Source organism: Panonychus citri, unplaced genomic scaffold (genome assembly GCF_014898815.1).
Source record: "Panonychus citri isolate SS breed McGregor unplaced genomic scaffold, ASM1489881v1 Contig00134, whole genome shotgun sequence".
Taxonomy (NCBI): Eukaryota; Metazoa; Arthropoda; class Arachnida; order Trombidiformes; family Tetranychidae; genus Panonychus; species Panonychus citri.
The window spans coordinates 1,785,763-1,807,321 of NW_026515539.1; the positions used below are offsets into that span (position 1 = coordinate 1,785,763).

Here is a 21,559-nt window from a genome sequence, read left to right on the forward strand (position 1 = left end):
AACTTATTGCCACTTTTAGGTTAAGTTAATTAGTACAATTATCCATATGATGATTAGTTTAATTAGTTGTTCCTGTTTATTTGAATGATTAACTGTTTGTTATTCATTTACCATCAAATTTAAGTTGAATCTTCAATAGATTCTTAACAATTATAACTAATTGTTTAACTTAATTGCTGTCGGAAAATACGTTTAGTTGACCTTAGAGCGATTTATTTGATTTACAATCAAATTAAATCAGGCCGGTTGAGGCTTTTATTGTAATCACTTCGTCCTCATCTAATTGTTGGTGTTAAATCAATTGAATTTGCCTCGATTGTCAATTGATTTAAATTAATCATCATAAATGATTTTAATTGCAATTGAAAAGTTAACCTTTGTTAGGTTAAATCATTGAAGCTAATCGGTCAAAGTGTAAAAAACATTTCAATGTAATTAACAATAGTTAAAGGCCCGAACAATTAGAAAACATTTTTAACAATTAAGTTGATTTGTGATTTACATTTGATCTTTGAACTATTTGATTTGGACAATTAGATTCAAATGCAAAGTGGGGAGGAAGAGTTAAAAACTTTTTAATTGTTACGTTTAATTGCTGATTGAGTGAGACAGCTAATCAGTATAAAAATGAGTTGTAAATACACAGACCACAATTAGTTGACGATCAACGTTAATCACGACAAGATAAGTGATAATCAAGTCTCAGAATCACCAAAAGAAAGTGTCAAGTGAATTAAACAAACTCATTTCTTAATCTAATCTAAGTTAATCCAACAAGTGACCAAAAATCATGAAATCTTTATTGCTGATTAGTTTAATTGTGTTTAATTTGGCATTTGTAGTAATTGGTCATCATCATCATTGTGGTTGTGATAAACATAAATGTTGTAAAAAGGAGGTTCATCATCACCATGACCATGAAGGTAAGAACATTTTATAAATTAACTGACCATTGGAGTAGCAAATTCAATTACTGAATTAATGAAATTTTCTGTGTGATGACTCATTTCATGTCTTTTCATTTATTTTTTGGTGCACAGGCCACAAAGTTCATCACAAGCACGGCCACGGCCATGGACACAAACACTCACATAGTCATGCTAATCATCATCATCATCATCACACCGGAGGTGGACATGAACACAGTCACACTGGTCACTCAAGTCCAGGTCATACTGGTCACACTTACACTACAACTCAAAACAATAAAGGTTTAGGTGGACAAAGAGGATCAAATCTTCAGGGAAATTTGGTCAGTAATTTGATGACCAATGGTCGCGGTGGAGGTACAACCTACTTGTTACAACGAGGCCAAGGAGTTCAAGGAAGTAACAATTTATATCAAACTGTCCAATCGGGAGTACAAAACAATCAACAAGCAACTCGAACTTACGTCTTACAACAACCTGGATTAGCGGAAATGGCTAAACAAGGACAATTAGCTGGTATTCTTAACGGTAATCGAGTGATTATCGTCTAATTGTTTGCTAATTGATTAAAACAATTGACCTTTTGTTTGTCACCAAAAATTACGGGCTAACGAAGTTGAAAAAAAAACATTGGACAGTTTAATTCAACATCTAATACAAATTGGATCATCAAAAGTGATAAAATTAATAATTTACTGTGTAAATTAACAATTAACTAATTTTAATCTTTATTCTCATTTACCTTTGTAAATCATCATTATTATTAAATTTAAACGAACTAATTTATTACCTCAAACAATTGAAAACTTTCTCAATCTTTGAATGAACAATTCAATGATCACAATAAAATGATTGTTTCATTTAAGCTTAAAACTTATCAAATATTATTGATTTTGAGTTGATCTTAAATATGGATAATCAATAATTCAATCAATTGAAAACAAATTATTTTCACCATTTAAGTTAATCACAATGATTATGATTCAAGTGAAGACTGATAACTTATCAGTGATGAATTTCAACATGAGCTGAACCTTGGAAAAGTGAATATACTTGAGTGAACATGTAAATCATTGACTTGAAGCCAAAAAAAGATTCAAGTTGAATCATTTTTCATTACACAAGAATTTATGAAATTGTGGTGAAGGTGGAAGAGGAAAATCATGAAGAAAGAACCGAAAGTGTCACAATCAAGTTAATCACTATGAGTTGGGGATAATCATCATAACCATTTATAGTCAACTGATAGAGAGATGATGAGGTGATAACAAAGTATTTGAAACTTTAGATGGATAAGGTTCTATGGGTAACAATTAGTAAATTGTTCTTTCTACAACCAACAACTTGTTATCTTAATTCAGTTCATTTAGAGTGTTGTTATTGTAATAATGGTATCGATTACATAAAGATGGAAATTCTAATACACAAATTGAATTAATCTCTTATAAATCAAGTCGAAATATGAGGAACAATGTCAACAACAATAATTCTATCAATGATTGATGTTTAGAAAATGTTTACACAGAACAATCAATTGATTGGTTTATAATTAAAGGAGAATAAAAAAAAAAGAAGCAAATTTTCACCATGAAAGAAACAACAACAGAAAAGGAAATTTAAAGAATCAGTTAATCAATTGATTAACTGGAATGATGATTAATAGATGGTGATAATTGTGTTAACCAGAGCAGTTTACAAGGAAACAATTAATTTGCTAAGAAAATAAAGTAATTAAATGTAACTGAATTAAAGTTAAATGATGAGTAAAGTGGTGAGAATGAAAAAAGTGACGATAAGATTAAAGAATCAGCTGAGAATCGATTATCTTATAATCGATTATTCTCTTTACGGGCGTTGTTTATGTTGAATGTTCATTGAGAATCAGTTGCTTGGTGTGATTGTAACATTTTTTAATTGTCTTTAAGAAATTGATCTATTTTTTATTCTATTTTATCAATTTTATCAATTGCTCAATTCTAAATTAGTGTCAAGTGTGTGTATTGTCCCAAGATGGATTTTGGTAAGTTCGATCTTTGCTTATTCTCTTTGATGTTTTCTATTCTTTCTCTCTGATTATCATCGTATTTTTATTTCTTTAAGAGAAGAATTTGTTTTATATCGAATGGATTTATTTTATTTTCTCTTTTTCTTGTTAATTTCTTTTGATTAATTTTGTGTTTCATGTTTTATTTTTCATCGAAATTGATGCATTTTTCTCTTTTTTGTTTGATTTGCATAGAAGAGAAACCATTTCTTCGAGAATGTAAAGACATCATTGAAGGTTCATTCGGTGCTTATCTTAATCTGAGTCAACAAATCGGTGATTTAGTTAATCAACATGCTCAAATGGTACGTGAAGCTGTTTCCAAGCTTTATTCTTTACTTATTTTAACTGGTAACCACAGTAAACCAGACACAGGAATATTTATGCAGCTACTTAAGCCCTTATCAGAAAGTATAATGGCCATTCAAGAATTTCGTGAAAAAAATCGAGCCTCTTCTTGGTTTAACCATTTGTCCGCCATCTCTGAATCTATTGGTGCTCTTGGTTGGGTAACAGTTTCTCCCACTCCTGCTCCCTTTGTGAAAGAAATGACCGATGCTGCTACATTTTATACTAATAAAGTTCTAGTGGCTTATAAAGAGAAGGACAAGACACACATTGATTGGGCCAAAGCTTGGCTTCAATTTCTCAATGATCTTCAAAAGTATATTCGAGTTCATCATACCACTGGTCTTACTTGGAATTCACGAGGAACCCCTGCCACTGCATCAGCTGGTGCTCCTTCTGCAGGTGGACCTCCTCCACCTCCACCACCACCACCAGCTGATCTTTTTGCCGACCCCATGAAATCAGGACCCGGTGGTGATGATACTCGAAGTGCTTTGCTTAAAGAGCTTAACAGAGGAACTGAAATTACCAAAGGTCTCAAGAAAATCACCGCTGATCAACAAACTCACAAGAATCCGGCTTTAAGATCTTCAGGTCCAGCACCTTACAAAGCACCTTCATCAACTTCGCAACCAGTTGTTAAATCAGTTGCCCCACCAAAACCTCCTCGTTTCGAGTTGGAAGGTAAAAAATGGATGATTGAATATCAATCAGGTAAACGAGATCTTACCGTTAGTGATACCGACATGAGTCAATCTGTCAACATCTACAAATGTAAAGATTGTCTGGTTGTGATTAAAGGAAAGGTAAATTCAATCACCGTCGATTCTTGTACCAAACTTTCATTGGTATTTGATGACATCGTTTCCGTCGTAGAGTTTGTCAACTGTCAAAATATTCAAGCTCAGGTAAGAAAAATTAACAAATCTACCAACAAACAACCTGAGAACAAAAATGTAATTCAATATTTCTCCTCGTTTTCTCATCTTCTACCAGAGTATGGGCGCTGTACCAACTGTCAACATTGAGAAGACCGATGTAGTCGAGGTCTACTTGAACGCTAAATCACTTACCGCTGAAATCGTCACCGCCAAATCATCATCAGTCAATGTTTCAGTCCCTTCTGCCAATGGTGATTTCGTAAGTACCTGTCAACTCATTTTAAGCTTATCACCACACCTTATTGGTGTTATTTCCTCTTCCAATTTCAACATGTTGAAAAAAATTTTAATTTTATCTAATTTTCCTCTTGATTTGGCTCTTGAAGGTTGAACATCCTATTCCGGAACAATTCAAATCAATTTTCAACGGATCAGTCTTCAAAACGGAACCTGCTGATAAAGCAGCCTAATCTTTTCTCTCTGTCTACATTTATCCCTCTGTCTTTTTTTTCCATTTGTATCTCATTATCTGCTACCTTTTCTCTATCTAATTTTACCTAATAATCTATGTGAACACAACCCTAATAGGCGAAAACCATTGAATCAATATCAGAATGATATCAACTTGAGAAGCGAGAGTTTATCAGCTGAAACAAATCAACGACGAGAGCAATACATGGGAAAACAGGAGAGGTGTAAAAGACAATCAAATTTAATCAGTGGAAAACAACTTTAAATGATCTTATCGACGAGATTTTTAAATGATCATCAGAAAAGGAGCAAAGAGACAAAAAAAACAACCGAAAATCAATAAAAGGCAAAACAAGAACCCAAAAGTAACAAGTTTCCAGATAATAAATACGTTTAATTTCATCTCTAAGGTGATAAAAAGTGTAAATTGTTCATATCTTAATGGTAGTGATGATGATGATGAAAACCTGAGGATCATCCGGTAAACAAAGTGCAGGGTGAAAAATAGATGATGATGATGAATGAAAGGAAGAAGCTAATTAAAGCAACTTGAAAAAATGACTAACGATGAATCAGTTTAACCTTAGAACATTTTTGCCAACATTAATTTGAATCTTATAACCGTGACCGAGTTTAAATTGTTGATCAGTTTTTGTCTCTGAGTGTAAACAATCAACCAATTGACAATTGTTCCTCATCACTAAATTACTAACACTTACAATCAACTTAAAAAGTTACTTTTTCATATTCATAATTGTCAGTTAAGGTTAAGAATCTCAATTCATTTTTCCGGCTTCGTGTGAATTCATATTTGATTTACTTGGATGATTATTGACTAATCATTAATTTCTACAAATATTGATCATCTTGATTTGTTTCACACTCGATTGTTTGACTAATTTAAAATCTAATTCTAACCAAAACCAATCAATCAATTTGCTATTCTATTTATGACTTTATATTGTTCTCAACTTTGCCTTTCGAAAGTTTTAGAACTTTTGATTGATCGAATTATTTTAATTCGTAAAATAATAACATTCTCAATGATTATTCGAATAAAATATTTTAATTTTCTATTTATCAATCTATTCGAAGTATCAATTAACCAAGATAATTTATCGCACGAGAAAAACAATCGATGATACCGATGAAATTGATCATAATTTTGATTTTTATCTTTGCTTTTTGCTTGATTCTTGTGTTAATGTTTAACATTAAGATTTTACAGAAAAAATAGATTACAGAGATTTCATTCTTGTAATAATCAATAATAATATTAGTTAATTAACTCTTTATATAATTATAGTGTAATTAAGTACTCAGGAGACTCTTTTTTTGAAATTAAACTTTGTAACAATATTATCATCTTTTTTTCGTTTTGTTTTGTTGATCGACGATCGGGTGGTTTTGTCTTTCAGTTGTTTTCGGTGAGACAATCAAAAGGAGAAACAAATTGTCTTTTTTTCGTTTAACAGTCTTCATTAAGTTAATAACAATTACGGTGATGGTGGCGGTTATGGTGATGATTATGATGATTGTGATGATCAAAAAATCCTTTGCTAAAGTTTAGAGTGATTTGACAATGTGTTGAGAGGGTTAATTTGTTGGATTAACCCTTTACCTTTTTAAGTAAATCATGTTTGTATTGGTGGTAATGTTTAAGTGTTTGTGGTTTGTTGAGTGTTTTAACTTGTTGACACTGTGGGTAATTGTTAACAGAGCTTTTGTTTCGTGTGTTGATTATTTAACTTTGATGGATAATAATTTGTTTTCCTCTAATTGTAATGAAAGAGAGAGCGAGAGAGAGAGAGAGAAAAGGGGAAATTCATTGATGGAAACAGGATTTGTATGATAACGACGGCAGCGAGTGATGATGTCGACGTGATAACGAAGAGTATGATTACAGAGGTAATAATATTGTTGAAAATAAATCGTGTTGATGATTGTATTGATTTTTGGGTGTGTAAAAAATTCAAACTGTATTATCATGAAATGAGAATGTGAGAGAAAAATAAAAGAATTGAAACAAAACCTTGAAAAAAGAATTCATTCAATTGTTTCTTCTCTAAATTATTCCCATTCATCATCAGACGGAGTATCACTTGAGGCATCACTTTCATCACTTGTACCCTGTAAGGCTCGTTGTCTCTCTTCAAGAGCTTTGGCCAAAGCTCCAGCTATACCACCGATTGGTTTGGCCTGGACTGGAGGTCGATCAGCGCCGGTGGTTTCAACTTTTCTCAATTCTTTTCCTTTACGAATTTCATTTAACAAAGCATCTCGTCCAGTCTCAGCGGAACTGTTTGATTTGGAAGATAAACTTTCCTGGTCAATTTTGTTCAATTTAGGACCATTTCGTATGGCGTCCATGAGAGCAGATCGGGCATCAACTGGTGGTGGTGGTGGTGGCGGTGCCCCGCCGTTTGCATTGTATGATCGGTTTTCATCATGCCGAAGTGTAGGTGGACCAGAGCAAGGTGGGGGTGGAGGAGGAGGTGGTGGTGGACCCATGCCCATACCAGGAGGAGGTGGCGGTGGTGGTGGCGGAGGCGGTGGTGGAGCCATTGAACCAAAAGATGGAGGTGGAGGCGGCGGTGGTGGCGCTGAATGTGGTAACTTCGATACTGGTGGATTCATTGGTGCAGGAGGCGGTGGTGGTGGAGCTGGTGTTCTATGGTGCTGTGTTCGAGCTGGTGGAGGTGGAGGAGCCCCAGTTGGAGGTGGTGGATGCCATGTTTGAGATTGGGGCTGAAAATTACAAAATAAACCGAATAATAATCAATAATCATATCAAAAGACCAATAAACTTTGTTCTTTTTATCATCGGATGAAGATTGAAACTTACAAGAGGTGGTGAGTAAGGAGGTAGAGGAAGTTTCTGTGAAAGATGTTGATCCATATCTTGTAGACATACTTGAATCCCTCCTCGTTTATCGACAAACTCATAGAGAAAACTACGAATATTGGGCAATTGAAGTTGCTTTTCAGTGACACCAGCGAATTCAAAAAATCTCTTGTACTCTGGAGTGATATTAGTAACCTGATTGATAGAAAGTTAATCAATTAGAATCAATAACCTTTCATGATGCTAATAAGTAGATTTTAGTATTTACATTAAAGCCGGTTTCGGGTGTCCAACCAATGTGACGAAGATGCTGGAAGTCGGTTGGAAGACCAATATCTTCCTTTCTCACTTTGGGTTTGTTTTTGTCTTTCTTTTCTTCCTTCTTTTTACCTTTCTCTTTTTTTTTACTCGCAATCGGAGTATGTGTTAAAAATGGGTCTGAAACTGTAAGAGAGACGGAGAGGGAGAGAGAGAGAGAGATTAGAGTAAAAATAAAACAGGTCAGTTAATAGTAATTATGCATTAGTGACTTAATTTGTTTCTTTGACTGTGATTACTTTTCCATTTCAACTAATTAGGTATTCAAAAGGCTTATTATTAGTAATATTTGATTTCTATTGTTCGATCCCTTTCATGTCATCAGACTAATGAGCTTTTGAAGGAGGAAAATGTCACAAACAATAAGAGAAATGAAAAGACAATCAAATCTTAAGAAGGGAAAAGCTGATTTGTTCATCTATAGTTTTGATTGAAAGGTAACTGATTAGTGATCTTTTGATAACCCAATTAAGAAATTGTTAAGTTGGTGATCAAGTTCATCCAATATTAAAGTAGAGTAGTTGATACATTAAATTCAGTGAGTAAGTGAGTCAGTGAAAGAAACTTGATCACCTGAATCCAATTAAACCTACTGAACAATATATTATCTACTTATAATGATTGATATTAATTGTATGTTAAACTTTCATCTACGTGAGGTAAAAGTCGTAAAGTTTTCGCAGGTAAAAAAGGTCACAACATTTAAATCATTTAAGTCTGGCAATAGTCTAATATCAAAATGATGAATGAATGACGATAAATATGTAAAAATGATCCAACCTGGTCCAGTTATACTAGGATAATTGTTACTATTACTATTATTGTTTTGTTGCCTTGAACTTTTTCCTCGTTTTTCTGTGTGATAAAAGAGAATGAAAAAAAAAATGAACATAATTAGTCAATGAAAAAATGATTTAGATTAAAAGAGAGATTTAAAAATATCAATGTTACTTTAAATAATCAGTTGATGTAATTGGGATGATTCACATGAAATGAAGCGAGTAAATATTGAATCAATTGGTAACAAATGATAACATTGATATTTAAAGTGATCAATTGAACAAAAGAGTAAAGTTTTACCTAAAATTTTCACTTTAGATTGGACTATGTTGAGAAAATCATTGGCTTCGTTACTGTCGGCGAAATATAAACCAGCTCGACAACTGTCCGCTTCGAAGGTGTGAAAATTGACTCGAGTAGCCTTGTAATCAAAGTAACGGTAAAGCTCTTGTTGCCAAACACATTGTCTTCTCTAGGATATGAATTACGAAAATGGACACAATTGTTATCCTAGTTTACGGAAAATTTAAGGGGAAGGACAATTGAAGGAGATGATGGCGGAAAAAAATGAGCAATTGACAACTTACATTGTCGATATCATAAACTTTGATAAAATAGGAGCGAACTATGTTGTCTTTGACAAAACAAACCATTCCGGTGGTATGTTTGGTCCATTTTGAGTGGGTCGGTGGTGTTGTGACCAGTAATTGGATAACTGTACTTGAAAGTGTCTAAAGGTGAAGGAAATGTTAGAACAGGATAATTGATGGAAAATTGTGAAGGTTTTGAGGAAATCATCTTACCACACACTTTTCTCCTAGAAGACTGAATAAAAAATCATTTTCTTCTCTGCTGAGTAATGTTGATCCTTTATTCTGGTTTGATGCCATAAAGATGGAAATTCTAATACACAAATTGAATTAATCTCTTATAAATCAAGTCGAAATATGAGGAACAATGTCAACAACAATAATTCTATCAATAATTGATGTTTAGAAAATGTTTACACAGAACAATCAATTGATTGGTTTATAATTAAAGGAGAATAAAAAAAAAGAAGCAAATTTTCACCATGAAAGAAACAACAACAGAAAAGGAAATTGAAAGAATCAGTTAACCAATTGATTAACTGGAATGATGATTAATAGATGGTGATAATTGTGTTAACCAGAGCAGTTTACAAGGAAACAATTAATTTGCTAAGAAAATAAAGTAATTAAATGTAACTGAATTAGAGTTAAATGATGAGTAAAGTGGCGAGAATGAAAAAAGTGACGATAAGATTAAAGAATCAGCTGAGAATCGATTATCTTATAATCGATTATTCTCTTTACGGGCGTTGTTTATGTTGAATGTTCATTGAGAATCAGTTGCTTGGTGTGATTGTAACATTTTTTAATTGTCTTTAAGAAATTGATCTATTTTTTATTCTATTTTATCAATTTTATCAATTGCTCAATTCTAAATTAGTATCAAGTGTGTGTGTGTGTTGTCCCAAGATGGATTTTGGTAAGTTCGATCTTTGCTTATTCTTTGTATTGTTTTCTATTCTTTCTCTCTGATTATCATCGTATTTTTATTTCTTGAAGAGAAGAATTTGTTTTATATCGAATGGATTTATTTTATTTTCTCTTTTTATTGTTAATTTCTTTTGATTAATTTTGTGTTTCTTGTTTTATTTTTCATCGAAATTGATGCATTTTTCTCTTTTTTGTTTGATTTGCATAGAAGAGAAACCATTTTTTCTCCAGCTGACCAACAGGTCCTGGTGCTCGTTCTGTTGGGGGACTCCTTCACCACCATCAGCTGATCTTTTCGCTGACCTCATGAAATCATGTAATTGAATCGTTCGATCAATTTTGGTGAATTCACTTTGAAAAATGATCTCTATATCAATCTAATAACCAATGACAGTACCACCGATAGCGTTATGGTTTTGGGACCAAAGGTATTCGTTTAGATTGGAAGGAGATAAAGTTTAAATATCTTACATGTTCGGTGATGAACCATTGAGAATGTTTCTTTAATCTAATTTTGTTGATTTGAAATGAAATGTTAATTTGAAAGAAAATGGATAACCCTTGAACCCGATAAACTCAACAGGTGAAACGAGCGTCGTTGAAATGATAATTTACCTCAAGGGTATTTCCAAGGGCAATTCCCGTTATGGACCAAAGCCTATTCTCAACTGACCCCGAGACTCGATCGGCACACGCTTGTATTATCAACAATTCAATTTACAAATGTGATGAGTCACTTGACTTTCAAGAGTGCGATGTGTCTAACCCAAAGATGCGAACATTAAAATTTATCGATGAGAAATTATCCTTCGAAAACTTGGAATTATTGAATCACAATGATGATCTAATTCTTTGTGATAAAGACACCAAAAAAGCTTATAAATACAATTCATCTAAAAATGATTGGCAATTCTTATTTGAAATAAGAACAGAAAAAAAATTGATCACAATGGTATCAATTCATCTACTTAATTCTTATCCTCAAACAATTATATAATCTCAATCTATTAGACAAAAAATATATTATCTCAATGTTCACATTGTAACTTCACTTACACAATATTGTATTGAGAAAATTAGAAATCAATCAATTTCTAAGACTTTTCAGAATAATTTCTTTGTATCAAATTATAAATATAATCAAATGAGATTAAAATGAAAGTAAAATTATAATCCATCAAGAATCCTTATCCAATTATCAGAGTCACAAATCGCTGATCAACTGAATAGCGAGATTATTTGAGGATAAAATCTGCGATTATCATGATGTTTTATGAAACAAATTCATTTATTTTTTTAGCAATTTAGATCTAAATAGCAATTAAACTAATAACATGAGAAAAAGACAGTATATCGGCCATTTTTGTAATCGATTGACAAAAAATTGAGGAGAATCAGAATTTTAAACTTTTACATTGATTTTTAGCAGTTTCGTTTAGATCTCATTCTATCGATTATTATCAGTTACTCTGCCGAAATCATTCCCAGAATTATGGTTCAAGTACTGAGAGTCTTGAACAGAGTTTCAATAAATAGATACTACTTGAAGTTTACTCACCGATTTGATTCTAGTTGTTGATCATTTTTAATGTTTGGACGGAAAAATAAATTAAGCGTTTCGATCACTTCACTATAAGGTAATCTAACTTGTGAGAAAAAATCAGAAGTCATTACGGTCACTTCGAGTCCCGTTACACTTGGATAAGAGTTACGATAAAATGATGATTTTTGGTGATTTAACAAATTGAGTCCATTTAAATGTTGACCAAGTCTACTTTCAACTCCAATGTAACGACCACGGCCTCGATTACCATAAGAACCTCTTATTGGTCTCCAATCATTCAAATCCTTCAGATGATGACGATTAGAGATATTAAAGTCTTTGTGATTTTTGTTATTATGACGATTAAGCAATTGTCGTGATCGTCGTCGATTTAAATTAGTAATATTGTCCAGATTAACTGATGTTCTTGCATATCTCTCCAATTGATTTGTAGTCATTACTTACAATGCAATAATTTTCACATCACAATTAAAGAAATGAAAAACAAAACTCAATCTAGCGAGATTTTATTCAATGAAAAAATCACTTTAAAGCCAAAGGCTACATAGTTCTGCTCTAATATACTGAATTCCATGGGTTACCATTAATCACAAGGGTTAAAAGACGATTCAGTTCGTACTTAAATTATCATTTAAAACTTTTATTCGATGACACTTTCTGTTAATCTTCATGTCACTTGTCTGTGTGTATGTTTTAATCAACAAGATGATGATGATGATCAACTGATAGTAATTATCGATTGATTACCATAGATTTTTGATCATTATCATAGACTGAATATTTATTTCTTAAGAATCAGGTCGACATGCGAATTAAAACAGTTCACATCCCCTTAATTCTTAGATTTTCTAGGAAGTAAAGAATTAAGAAGTTATACTTGAATTATCGCGTGATAGCAAAATAAATACTCTAATTTCAACCTTTGAGAGTCAAATCAAGAGGAAAATTACTAATTTTAAATTAGTAATATAAAATCTATTTTTTTCAATATGTTGATCGACTACATCGATCTTCTCACTGTTGACAGTTGGTACAGCGCCCATACTCTGGTAGAAGATGAGAAAACGAGGAGAAATATTGAATTACATTTTTGTTCTCAGGTTATTTGTTGGTAGATTTGTTAATTTTTCTTACCTGAGCTTGGATATTTTGACAGTTGACAAACTCTACGACGGAAACGATGTCATCAAATACCAATGAAAGTTTGGTACAAGAATCGACGGTGATTGAATTTACCTTTCCTTTAATCACAACCAGACAATCTTTACATTTGTAGATGTTGACAGATTGACTCATGTCGGTATCACTAACGGTAAGATCTCGTTTACCTGATTGATATTCAATCATCTCAATCAAGTAGCTTACTCATCATTTTTGGATAATCAAGATTGAGATTTTCCATAATTTGAATGAATTCAGCCCGTGATTTACTCAATCCGCAATTTTTTTCCTCTCCAATTGTTGATGTTAATTGACCTAAAGTTGTGATTAAAAATAAATCAATTGATTGAGTGATTAGCAATTCAATAAGAAAATAATAATGTAATAACTGTTACAATCATGAGTTGGGTTAACATTATAATCATCAGGTAATATAAAAAGCCTGGAGACAACTGGACGATGATCCTAGATGGTAAATGATTAACTGAATTAATTGACCATCTTTAGCAATTATATCAGACTGAGCTCCACTCGATTTAGATTTAGACTCGACTGGAAATTTAACAGAAAATTTCAAACCTCAAAGGTTGTTACTCTGAGATAAATCGTAAGTGATTGAACATGAAAAAGCGCATTTAGTACATACACTAAATTTATGATATTTTCATTCATAGCCACCGAATGGATTAGTGTGACAATTAGTAAACTACCGTATAGTATTATTAACCAAAGATATGAATTGATAATCACCTGGTAATTATCACCTTTTATTTTAAGCTTACGTAGCCTCAATGTATTTCATTACTTTTAACTCGTTTAAATCTCATCTATTCAGATTTTTTTAAAAGTAAGTTGACCTTTTCACTCATTAATATTATTGTTCATTGTGTCTGAGTTTTTCAGTTTGGACTCGAAGTGTCGATTTTTTATTAGTCCAAACTATGGCTAATTTGACACGAGTTGATTCCGTGGAGATTGAGATTACGAATCGAACGCAATCTTTTAAAGTACCAAAGGAATTTTTATGTTCTAAAATCCCTTATTTTGAAAAAATGTTCTCAAATGATTATTCTGAGTCTAAAACGTTGAATGTGAATTTGGATTTGGATGAAGATGCTTTGAGAAACATCCTCTATACCGTGATCAATGGCTATACTCACCTTTCGTTTGACACCGTTCTGAAAACCATGAGCGTTGCTGATTACCTGATGATGGATAATCTTAAAATCCAGTGTCATAACTTTTTCACGCAATATTTCACTATTGATCATTTACCCTTTGTTGTTGATTCTCTCTTGGAAAATGAATGTGCTTCCAGTCATTTAAACCTGATAAGTAAACCCAAAATCGATTGTTTTATCAAACGGCATTTTCTTAAAATTTCGAATACTCCATCATTTCTCAACTTTCCACTTAAAACTATTGAATATATTTACAGATTGGATGTCATTGTTGACTCAGAGTATCAAAAATTCGAAGTAATTATGCAATGGATAAGACAAGATCTAAATGGTCGAAAGTTACTTTTATCGAATTTGTCTCAGTTTATCCACTGGTCTCGCTTGAGTGCTTTTGAGATGAGCAAAATAAAAGCTAATCCTTTGGTTATGGAAATGTCAATAGTATCCAAAGTAACTGAGTTCCTGAAAAAAGATTGCGCTAAAACAATTAAATCAAATGGTTCATTCGCCATTTTTGAACTTAATAATAATGTTGAAGTTCTTATGCTAACAAAGACAAAATATTGGTCGATCTTGGCTAAATTTGTTAGATGTAATGAACTTTCAACATCTCTTTTCATAAATGAATATATTACCGATATTATTTACGATTCCGGTAGAAAAGGCATTCGATTGGATTGGGAGAATAAAAAATATATACATCTCAGAATGTTTGGTGGAATGGGCTCTTATTATGGCCAAATATCAAAATATATGATGAATTATTATACTGATATGCAGAGGTAAGATAAAACTACCGAAGCGTAATTGAAATTCTAATAAAATTATTCCACAGTGATATATTTTACATGGATATAAGAAACACAGCGCATATAAGAACGCAGATTGTGTTAACATCAGCTGAATGCATCATTGACTCTGGAAGTCATTTCACTGCTTTGACTCTTATTCCCTATGGGCCAAGTTTTTCTGTTCAGAACTCAAATATAGCTTGCTGTGGAACTATTAGAAACAAAAGTGTCTTCCTTACTCCATCCACTTCTTCGCGATTACATTCATGCACGATTCAAGATACAATTTATGTACTCGACGCGACATTTAAATTGTTCTATAGGAGTCCAAAAGATCAAACTGTAAAAACTTTCAAGTTTATTGATGAAGACGGCTTACATTTCCAAAGCTTGGAGCTTTTCAATAGCAATGGAAAGCTCAGTGTTTGTGATAAAGCATCGAAAAAAATCTATGAATTCGATAAACAGCTTGAAAAATGGCGTTTCGATTCACAGATCGAAACAGAAAAAAATCTAATTGCAATGGTATCAACGTCAATCAATCTACCAAAACTCCATCTTCAATCTAAAATATAAATGCGACCGATAACATAGATATTAAGACGTTTTGAAAAGAATTGAGTCACGTTTTTTTGAAATATATTATTTGAAGCCGTCATTCAGCTTCAAGCTTACAAAAATTTCTTTATATGAAACAATAACCAATAAATAATGACAATTATCGATTATCAATCATCAATCATCAAAGAATCAAATCAAGTTAATTATATTGTAAGAAAATAATCTTCAATTAGCTTACCCATCATTTTTGGATAATCAAGATTAAGATTTTCCATAATTTGAATAAATTCTTCCCATGATTTACTCAATCTTGGATTAAACTTTTTTTCCTCTCCAATTGTTGATGTTAATTGACCTAAAGTTGTGATTAAAAATAAAACAATTGACTGAATGATTAACAATTCAATAAGAAAATAATTACATACCATTATAATTGTGAGCAGGGTAAACATTATAATCATCAGGTAATATAAAAAGCCTGGAGTGAACTGAATCATAAAGCTTGGATGATGATCCTAAATGAATGACAGATAATTAACTAGATTAAATGATAATCAATGAAAGCAAACAATTAAATACCTTCTTGAAAATCGGTTCGACCACAACCTCTAATGAACAAAGTATCTCCGGTGAAGGCTCGTTTATTATCGTGATCAATTAAACTCATACAACCATTGGTATGACCTTTCAACCAGAAAATGATCAAATCAATTAAGCACAAACTGTAAACAATCATCAGCTTAAATTACCTGGAGTGAGAGATACATTTAGTTTAATCAAACCACAATCAATAACTTGTCCATCTTCAGCACAAATATCAGCCTGAGCTCCACTTGATTTAGATATGATATTAATCACTTTTGAATTATTTTCTAAATTCAAATGGTTTGGTGCAAATTAACCGATTTGTAGACTTTTAAGTAAATATTGATAATTCTTTTATCTTTGTTTATTTGACTTAAGTGAAGTAAGAATCTCAGAACTAATAGGTTTTGGTGCTGATAACGTTGGAAGTCCGAGGTTGCTAGTTTTTGTTTAATGTATGGGTTGAGAGCCCTCCGGGCCTTTAATTGGTATTCGTTCTTAGTTTTGCATCTCACACCAAATCAAACGTAACACACACACTTGACACTAATCTAGAATTGAGCAATTGATAAAATTGATAAAATAGAATAAAAAATGAAACAATGTCTTAAAGACAATTAGAAAATGTTACAATCACACAAATCAACTTATTGAAAGCAAATAATGTCCGAAAAGAGCATAATCGATTCTCTGAAAGTCGATTCGCAGCTGATAGAATTGTTGTTCCTCACATTCATTAAATTGGTATCATAAAATAGATCACTTGCTTGAGTCGAAAGCTTGACATGTCAGTCGACTAATACTCACTTAGCTGTTAAAAGTTTATCAATTCTTAAATTGTTCCATCATGAAATTTGTCAATGACATGAAATCTAACGAGAATAGTCATTTATCACTCGAAAAACATAGCAATCGTAATTTCTAATGATATAGCTCATTCGAAAAAAATTTTGTTACTTTATTGTACATTGGGAAACCACATAAGTAATGTTGATTAACTTTAGTTAAGTTTTTCAATTTCTCAAACATGATTAGTTGGTTGAACAATTATCTTCGAAATAATGTAACTTCATTTAAAACTTTTCGATGTTTCATTTGCTGATGATTAGAAGATTAAACTAATCAATCAATAAGACTGAAAATTTAATGAAAACTTTTCGTTTAATTTTCCCCCAAATCCATTAATCAATTTTATTTTTCTTTTCTTTTTCAAATTTACCGGTTAAAGTTTTCGCCTCTTGAGGGAGTTTAAGTTTCCAATAGTAACTCAAAGGAAACGGATGTTAATCAAATTCTTCTTGTTCAGGTTAAGTGAAATTAAGTGATTAAAAATTAATTAATTACCTGTTTTTCCTTCTTGATTAAGTGATAAATTAATATATATCTGATAGAGTGATTTCAGAGCCGTCGATTGATATATTGGGTAAGTCGAAATTCACTTTTAATCTCAACACTGAAATGTTCAAAATGATAACACAAAGTGAATGAGCATTTGTTGAAAAACAAACACTCTAAATACAAATACTCAGAATTTCAAATACTCAGAATTTCAAATACTCAGAATTTCAAATATTCAGAATTATAAACTAATATTTTTTACTTACATTTTCTTAGGAATTAAAGAGAAAAGGTAAAAATATGACGGAAACAACCCAATTAATTAAAGAAATTGGAACGGCCATCACCTCCAATATCACATATGAAAACTTGGTAAATAAAATGTCGGAGAAAAATTTAAATGAAGCCATTGTTAAGATCAACTGTCAATTACAAGATGAAAAGGAAGTCTCAACTTGGTCACCTGAAGACATCGTGGCAGCTAATCAAATAATTAAGTTCTTTGGAGATAAGGTTAACCTTAGAAAAACACCTAAGAAAACTCCACAAAAGCAAAAAAATCAGGTTCCTGCTAATCAACAGACTCTCTCTCAATTTATTGGTAAAAAGAGATCAAGTAATTCACTTCTCACAACACCAAATAAAAGGACTAGAGTTCATCAAGTTGATCTTGTCAGCAATGGTAGTGACAACACAGAAGAAGTTACAACTGATGGAATCACGGACTCAGAGATTGAACCAGAGGCTGTACAATCGGAATTGGAAGAGATAAACTTTGATGTTGATGTCGTTGGAGTTACAGTTGATGATTATAATCTCAGTAAAGCCAAGAAATCAAAGGTAATCTCGAAGAGATATAAAGAGGAAGATGAAGTTCCTGAAGGATGGTTTAAAGTTGATCACCTTGCGCCAAAGCCAATTGTACTTATCGAGAAGATTGAAAAAATTGAGGAAGTTGATCTGATGTTAGAACATGTAAAGGGTATCCTTGAGGTTGAAGACTCTGATTTTGGAGAGATCGAGGAAATCACAACAACAAACAAATTTGTGAAAATTATTTTCAAGAATACTCACAACAGAGACATTTTTTGTCGTTATGCTGAGAAATATCAGGATGGATGGACAGTTAAGGTTCCAACACTTCGAAATCCTTGTCTGAGAATCATAAACATTGACAGCTTAACTACTCTTAAAGATGAAGAAATAATAGAGAGAATTGTCAGAAAAAATAAGTTTAATCTTAATGAGGAAACGTTAATGAAGATTGTTCACAGATCCAATCGTAAGAATGGTATGACACTCATATTAGAAGTTTCACCAATAATAAGAGAGTTAATCTACAGAAGAAAGGGAAAACTTTTGATCGGATACAAAACCTTTCAAGTCTCAGATTGTTTTGGGATCAAAATCTGTCATAACTGCCTGTCTTACGGACATATTAACTGCAGTCAACAGATCTACTGTAGGTATTGCAGCTTAGGTCATATTGGAAAGTGTAAGATAAAGGGTGACAAAAAACTGTACAAATGTAAATCTTGTATGCGAAATGGACATCAATTTAATGATCCTTCATGTGAAGTATTTCAAAATAAGATGTCATATGAACTTCAGTACATCAATTACACATATGATTGGGTGATGGCAGGAAAAATAGAATAATCTGAATGCTTAATTTCAATGGAACTATTTGTTTCTTTTATTACATGAATTTAATACTTTTCTTTTCTTTCCTTATATCTAAATTCTGTAACAGCCTCTGAATGAGCACAATTATTCTTGTGAAATAAAAACGTTTGAATTCAAGTTCGTACAACTTAATTGCGCAAAGAATGAACAAGCCACTTTAGATATGATGATATCTGACCCGGAAAAAATTCTGATGTTACAAGAGGTTAACCTTAAAGCTCTCAGGACAATTGAAGACACGAAACTTTTTGTAAATGGTCACACGGTAATGAGGTTACCAAGAAAAATTACTCTCATTAATTTGGACATTTCGATGAAAAGTATTATTCATGTAGTCATTGAAGTTGGGGGCACTCGTCTAAATCTTTTTAATGTCTACTTTCATCCAAATAAGGCCATTAAAACGCATGCCTTTAATCTTATTAGTCGGCTGGAAAAAATCCAAGACCCTCTACTAGTTATGGGAGATCTGAATATTCATTCTCTTCTTTGGACTCCGAGGCAGATAATTAATAAGAATAATAAATCGTCCTGGTTCGATATGTTTGTCAGATACAGAATTGGTCATTTGAAATCAGCAATCGCACCTCTTGTTAAAAATTTCACACGAACTAGTATTGGTGATCAAAAAACGTCATTGGGTTATATTGATGTGGTGTTAATTAGCGAACACTGGACTGCAGAGGTTGAACTGGTAACAATTCCGAATTCTGATCATCGCCTAATTGAGTCTTCATTAACAATCAATCTTCCAAAGGAGAAGACTTCGTATAAACAAATACACAAAATAAGACATTATCATATCAAAGTAAAAACAGATTTGAATACCTTTGATATCAAGGACCAAATAGATCTGGTTTCCAGAAAGATTATCAATCTACCTTTTTCTAATGGACATTGGACTAAAATACATCATTACAGTCGGAGATTGACCAATTTAAAGAAGAGGAAAGATCCAAGGAGTAGAGAGATAATTAGACACAAATTATCGAAATTCAATCCAATCAAAATCATTCAAAATACCAAGGACTCGGTGAAGAGATGGAAAATGATAAATTCATTCATTCTGAATAAACAGATAAAACCTCAGATTGAACAAATTGCTAAGAATAATCCACTGGTGAGAGAACAGGTTATGATCACCTTAAGGCAGTTTAAATTCTCGAAACTTAAAAATAAAAGCAATTGTGATACAAGTGAAGGTCATCCGCTTACCTTGAATGAATTGGAAATGATTAAGAACATGAAACCTTCGAGTTCAGGATGTGCTGATTTTTACAACATCAGACAGTGGGAGATAATGATGAAAGAAAATGGTGAACTTGTTACTTGCCTGATAAATCAGATGTTTATCAATAATTACATTCCTGACTTTCTGAAAGTCTCGGGAGTTTCGATGCTGATTAAACCTGATAATGTCTCAATTAGGATGATCAAACTCCAGAATCACATCTTAAAAATTGTGGATAAAATAATCGCTAATAGGCTACAAATTCTTTTACCAATACTCATTGAAGCCCCGCAGTTTGCTTACCAGGAGAAAACTGGTCGTATACAAGCCGCTGCGGCATTAGAAAAATTAATTAATCGGGATGACATTTTGATCAAATTAGACTTGACCAAAGCCTTTGAAAATATTGACATGGGTGCTGTTTATAAAAAAATCGAGAATATTATGGATGAGGACACGGTTAAGATGCTAAAGTGTTTCTGTGAAAATAGATGGTGCAAAATTAAATTTGAGAAGAAAACCTTTTATATGCCAGATAAAGGTACTCCAGCGGGATCAAGTTGTGGACCATTAACATTTATTCTTGGAATCGACGATACGTTAGTTGAGATAAACAAGAAAATTAGATTAGTGAGCTATGCCGATGATATTGTGTTGGTTTTATCGATCGAGAAGATTAATGAATTAGCTGATTTGCTTCAATGGATTATAAAACTTTTTTCGGAAAAGGGACTAAGCCTTAACATGAAAAAAACAGTCATACAAACTCAGAGAAATGAAGTGTCCAGAGCATTAAAAGAAGTGCCGTTGAAGGTTGAAACTGGAATGAGTTTTCTTGGTTTTAAACTAAAGAATACTATTAATCATTTTTTACTAGATGAATACCTAAAAAAATCGTGTGATTTGTTAAAACCCAACATAACACTGGTCCAAAAGCTCAACATTCGGATTCAGAGAGAACTGTTGAACGCTTTCATTGGCTCCTCTTTGGGAAACATCACGGCTGATAACCTAGTAATTGAAGGGGGTAACCTGTTTGATATGGAAAAAAGGTTGATTCAGATGATCAATTATACCAATGAGTACTTTCAGCCTCTTACCGGCACTAAGGGACTTGGGAAATGGTCTCAATTCTACCTGAAAGGTATTGTGAACCCTTGGTTTACACATCTTAAGATGCTCATCATGAATCTCTTGGATAATGAAGATTATCAACATCCGTTGGTCAAACTTTTCCTTTTGAGTGATATTCGGATTAAAAACATGATACCCGAGTTTGTAATGGAGAAGAAGAGAAGTTCGTCTTTGAATCAAAATGTTATCGA

General features: G+C 32.4%; 6 protein-coding genes and 1 long non-coding RNA gene across 7 annotated transcripts; 5 read left to right on the forward strand and 2 right to left on the reverse strand.

Moving 5' to 3' along the window:
* The first annotated feature begins 95 nt into the window (after window positions 1–95).
* On the forward strand, window positions 96–1,725 carry LOC128391424 (probable serine/threonine-protein kinase fhkB). The gene is made up of 2 exons (XM_053351313.1): window positions 96–923; window positions 1,041–1,725. The coding sequence occupies exons 1-2, from the start codon at window positions 791–793 to the stop codon at window positions 1,478–1,480; spliced, it is 573 nt and encodes a 190-aa protein (XP_053207288.1). The 5' UTR covers window positions 96–790; the 3' UTR covers window positions 1,481–1,725.
* Window positions 1,726–2,785: 1,060 nt separating this feature from the next.
* On the forward strand, window positions 2,786–5,234 carry LOC128391422 (adenylyl cyclase-associated protein 1-like). Its single transcript, XM_053351311.1, has 4 exons — window positions 2,786–2,949; window positions 3,169–4,229; window positions 4,318–4,461; window positions 4,589–5,234. Exons 1-4 carry the CDS (start codon window positions 2,940–2,942, stop codon window positions 4,670–4,672), a joined length of 1,299 nt encoding a protein of 432 aa, XP_053207286.1. The 5' UTR covers window positions 2,786–2,939; the 3' UTR covers window positions 4,673–5,234.
* A 592-nt stretch (window positions 5,235–5,826) lies between these two features.
* Window positions 5,827–9,790, reverse strand: LOC128391421 (actin nucleation-promoting factor WASL-like). Its single transcript, XM_053351310.1, has 7 exons — window positions 9,420–9,790; window positions 9,204–9,347; window positions 8,917–9,088; window positions 8,617–8,691; window positions 7,787–7,962; window positions 7,519–7,713; window positions 5,827–7,421 (listed from the first exon to the last, which is right to left on the reverse strand). Exons 1-7 carry the CDS (start codon window positions 9,504–9,506, stop codon window positions 6,744–6,746), a joined length of 1,527 nt encoding a protein of 508 aa, XP_053207285.1. The 5' UTR covers window positions 9,507–9,790; the 3' UTR covers window positions 5,827–6,743.
* Window positions 9,791–9,963: 173 nt separating this feature from the next.
* LOC128391426 (uncharacterized) lies at window positions 9,964–10,599 on the forward strand. Its single transcript, XR_008325787.1, has 2 exons — window positions 9,964–10,125; window positions 10,345–10,599. It is a non-coding gene; the product is annotated as an uncharacterized LOC128391426 (long non-coding RNA).
* A 3,068-nt stretch (window positions 10,600–13,667) lies between these two features.
* Window positions 13,668–15,409, forward strand: LOC128391592 (uncharacterized). The gene is made up of 2 exons (XM_053351507.1): window positions 13,668–14,824; window positions 14,878–15,409. The coding sequence occupies exons 1-2, from the start codon at window positions 13,803–13,805 to the stop codon at window positions 15,407–15,409; spliced, it is 1,554 nt and encodes a 517-aa protein (XP_053207482.1). The 5' UTR covers window positions 13,668–13,802.
* A 161-nt stretch (window positions 15,410–15,570) lies between these two features.
* Window positions 15,571–16,291, reverse strand: LOC128391184 (uncharacterized; the record flags this gene model as incomplete). Its single annotated transcript, XM_053351032.1, has 4 exons — window positions 15,571–15,749; window positions 15,820–15,909; window positions 15,974–16,078; window positions 16,144–16,291. Coding segments are annotated over 4 exons (495 nt in total), but the record flags the coding sequence as incomplete, so codon positions are not given.
* Window positions 16,292–17,267: 976 nt separating this feature from the next.
* LOC128391593 (uncharacterized) lies at window positions 17,268–18,986 on the forward strand. The gene is made up of 2 exons (XM_053351508.1): window positions 17,268–17,402; window positions 17,594–18,986. Exon 2 carries the CDS (start codon window positions 17,618–17,620, stop codon window positions 18,974–18,976), a length of 1,359 nt encoding a protein of 452 aa, XP_053207483.1. The 5' UTR covers window positions 17,268–17,402; window positions 17,594–17,617; the 3' UTR covers window positions 18,977–18,986.
* The last annotated feature ends 2,573 nt before the right edge of the window (window positions 18,987–21,559 follow it).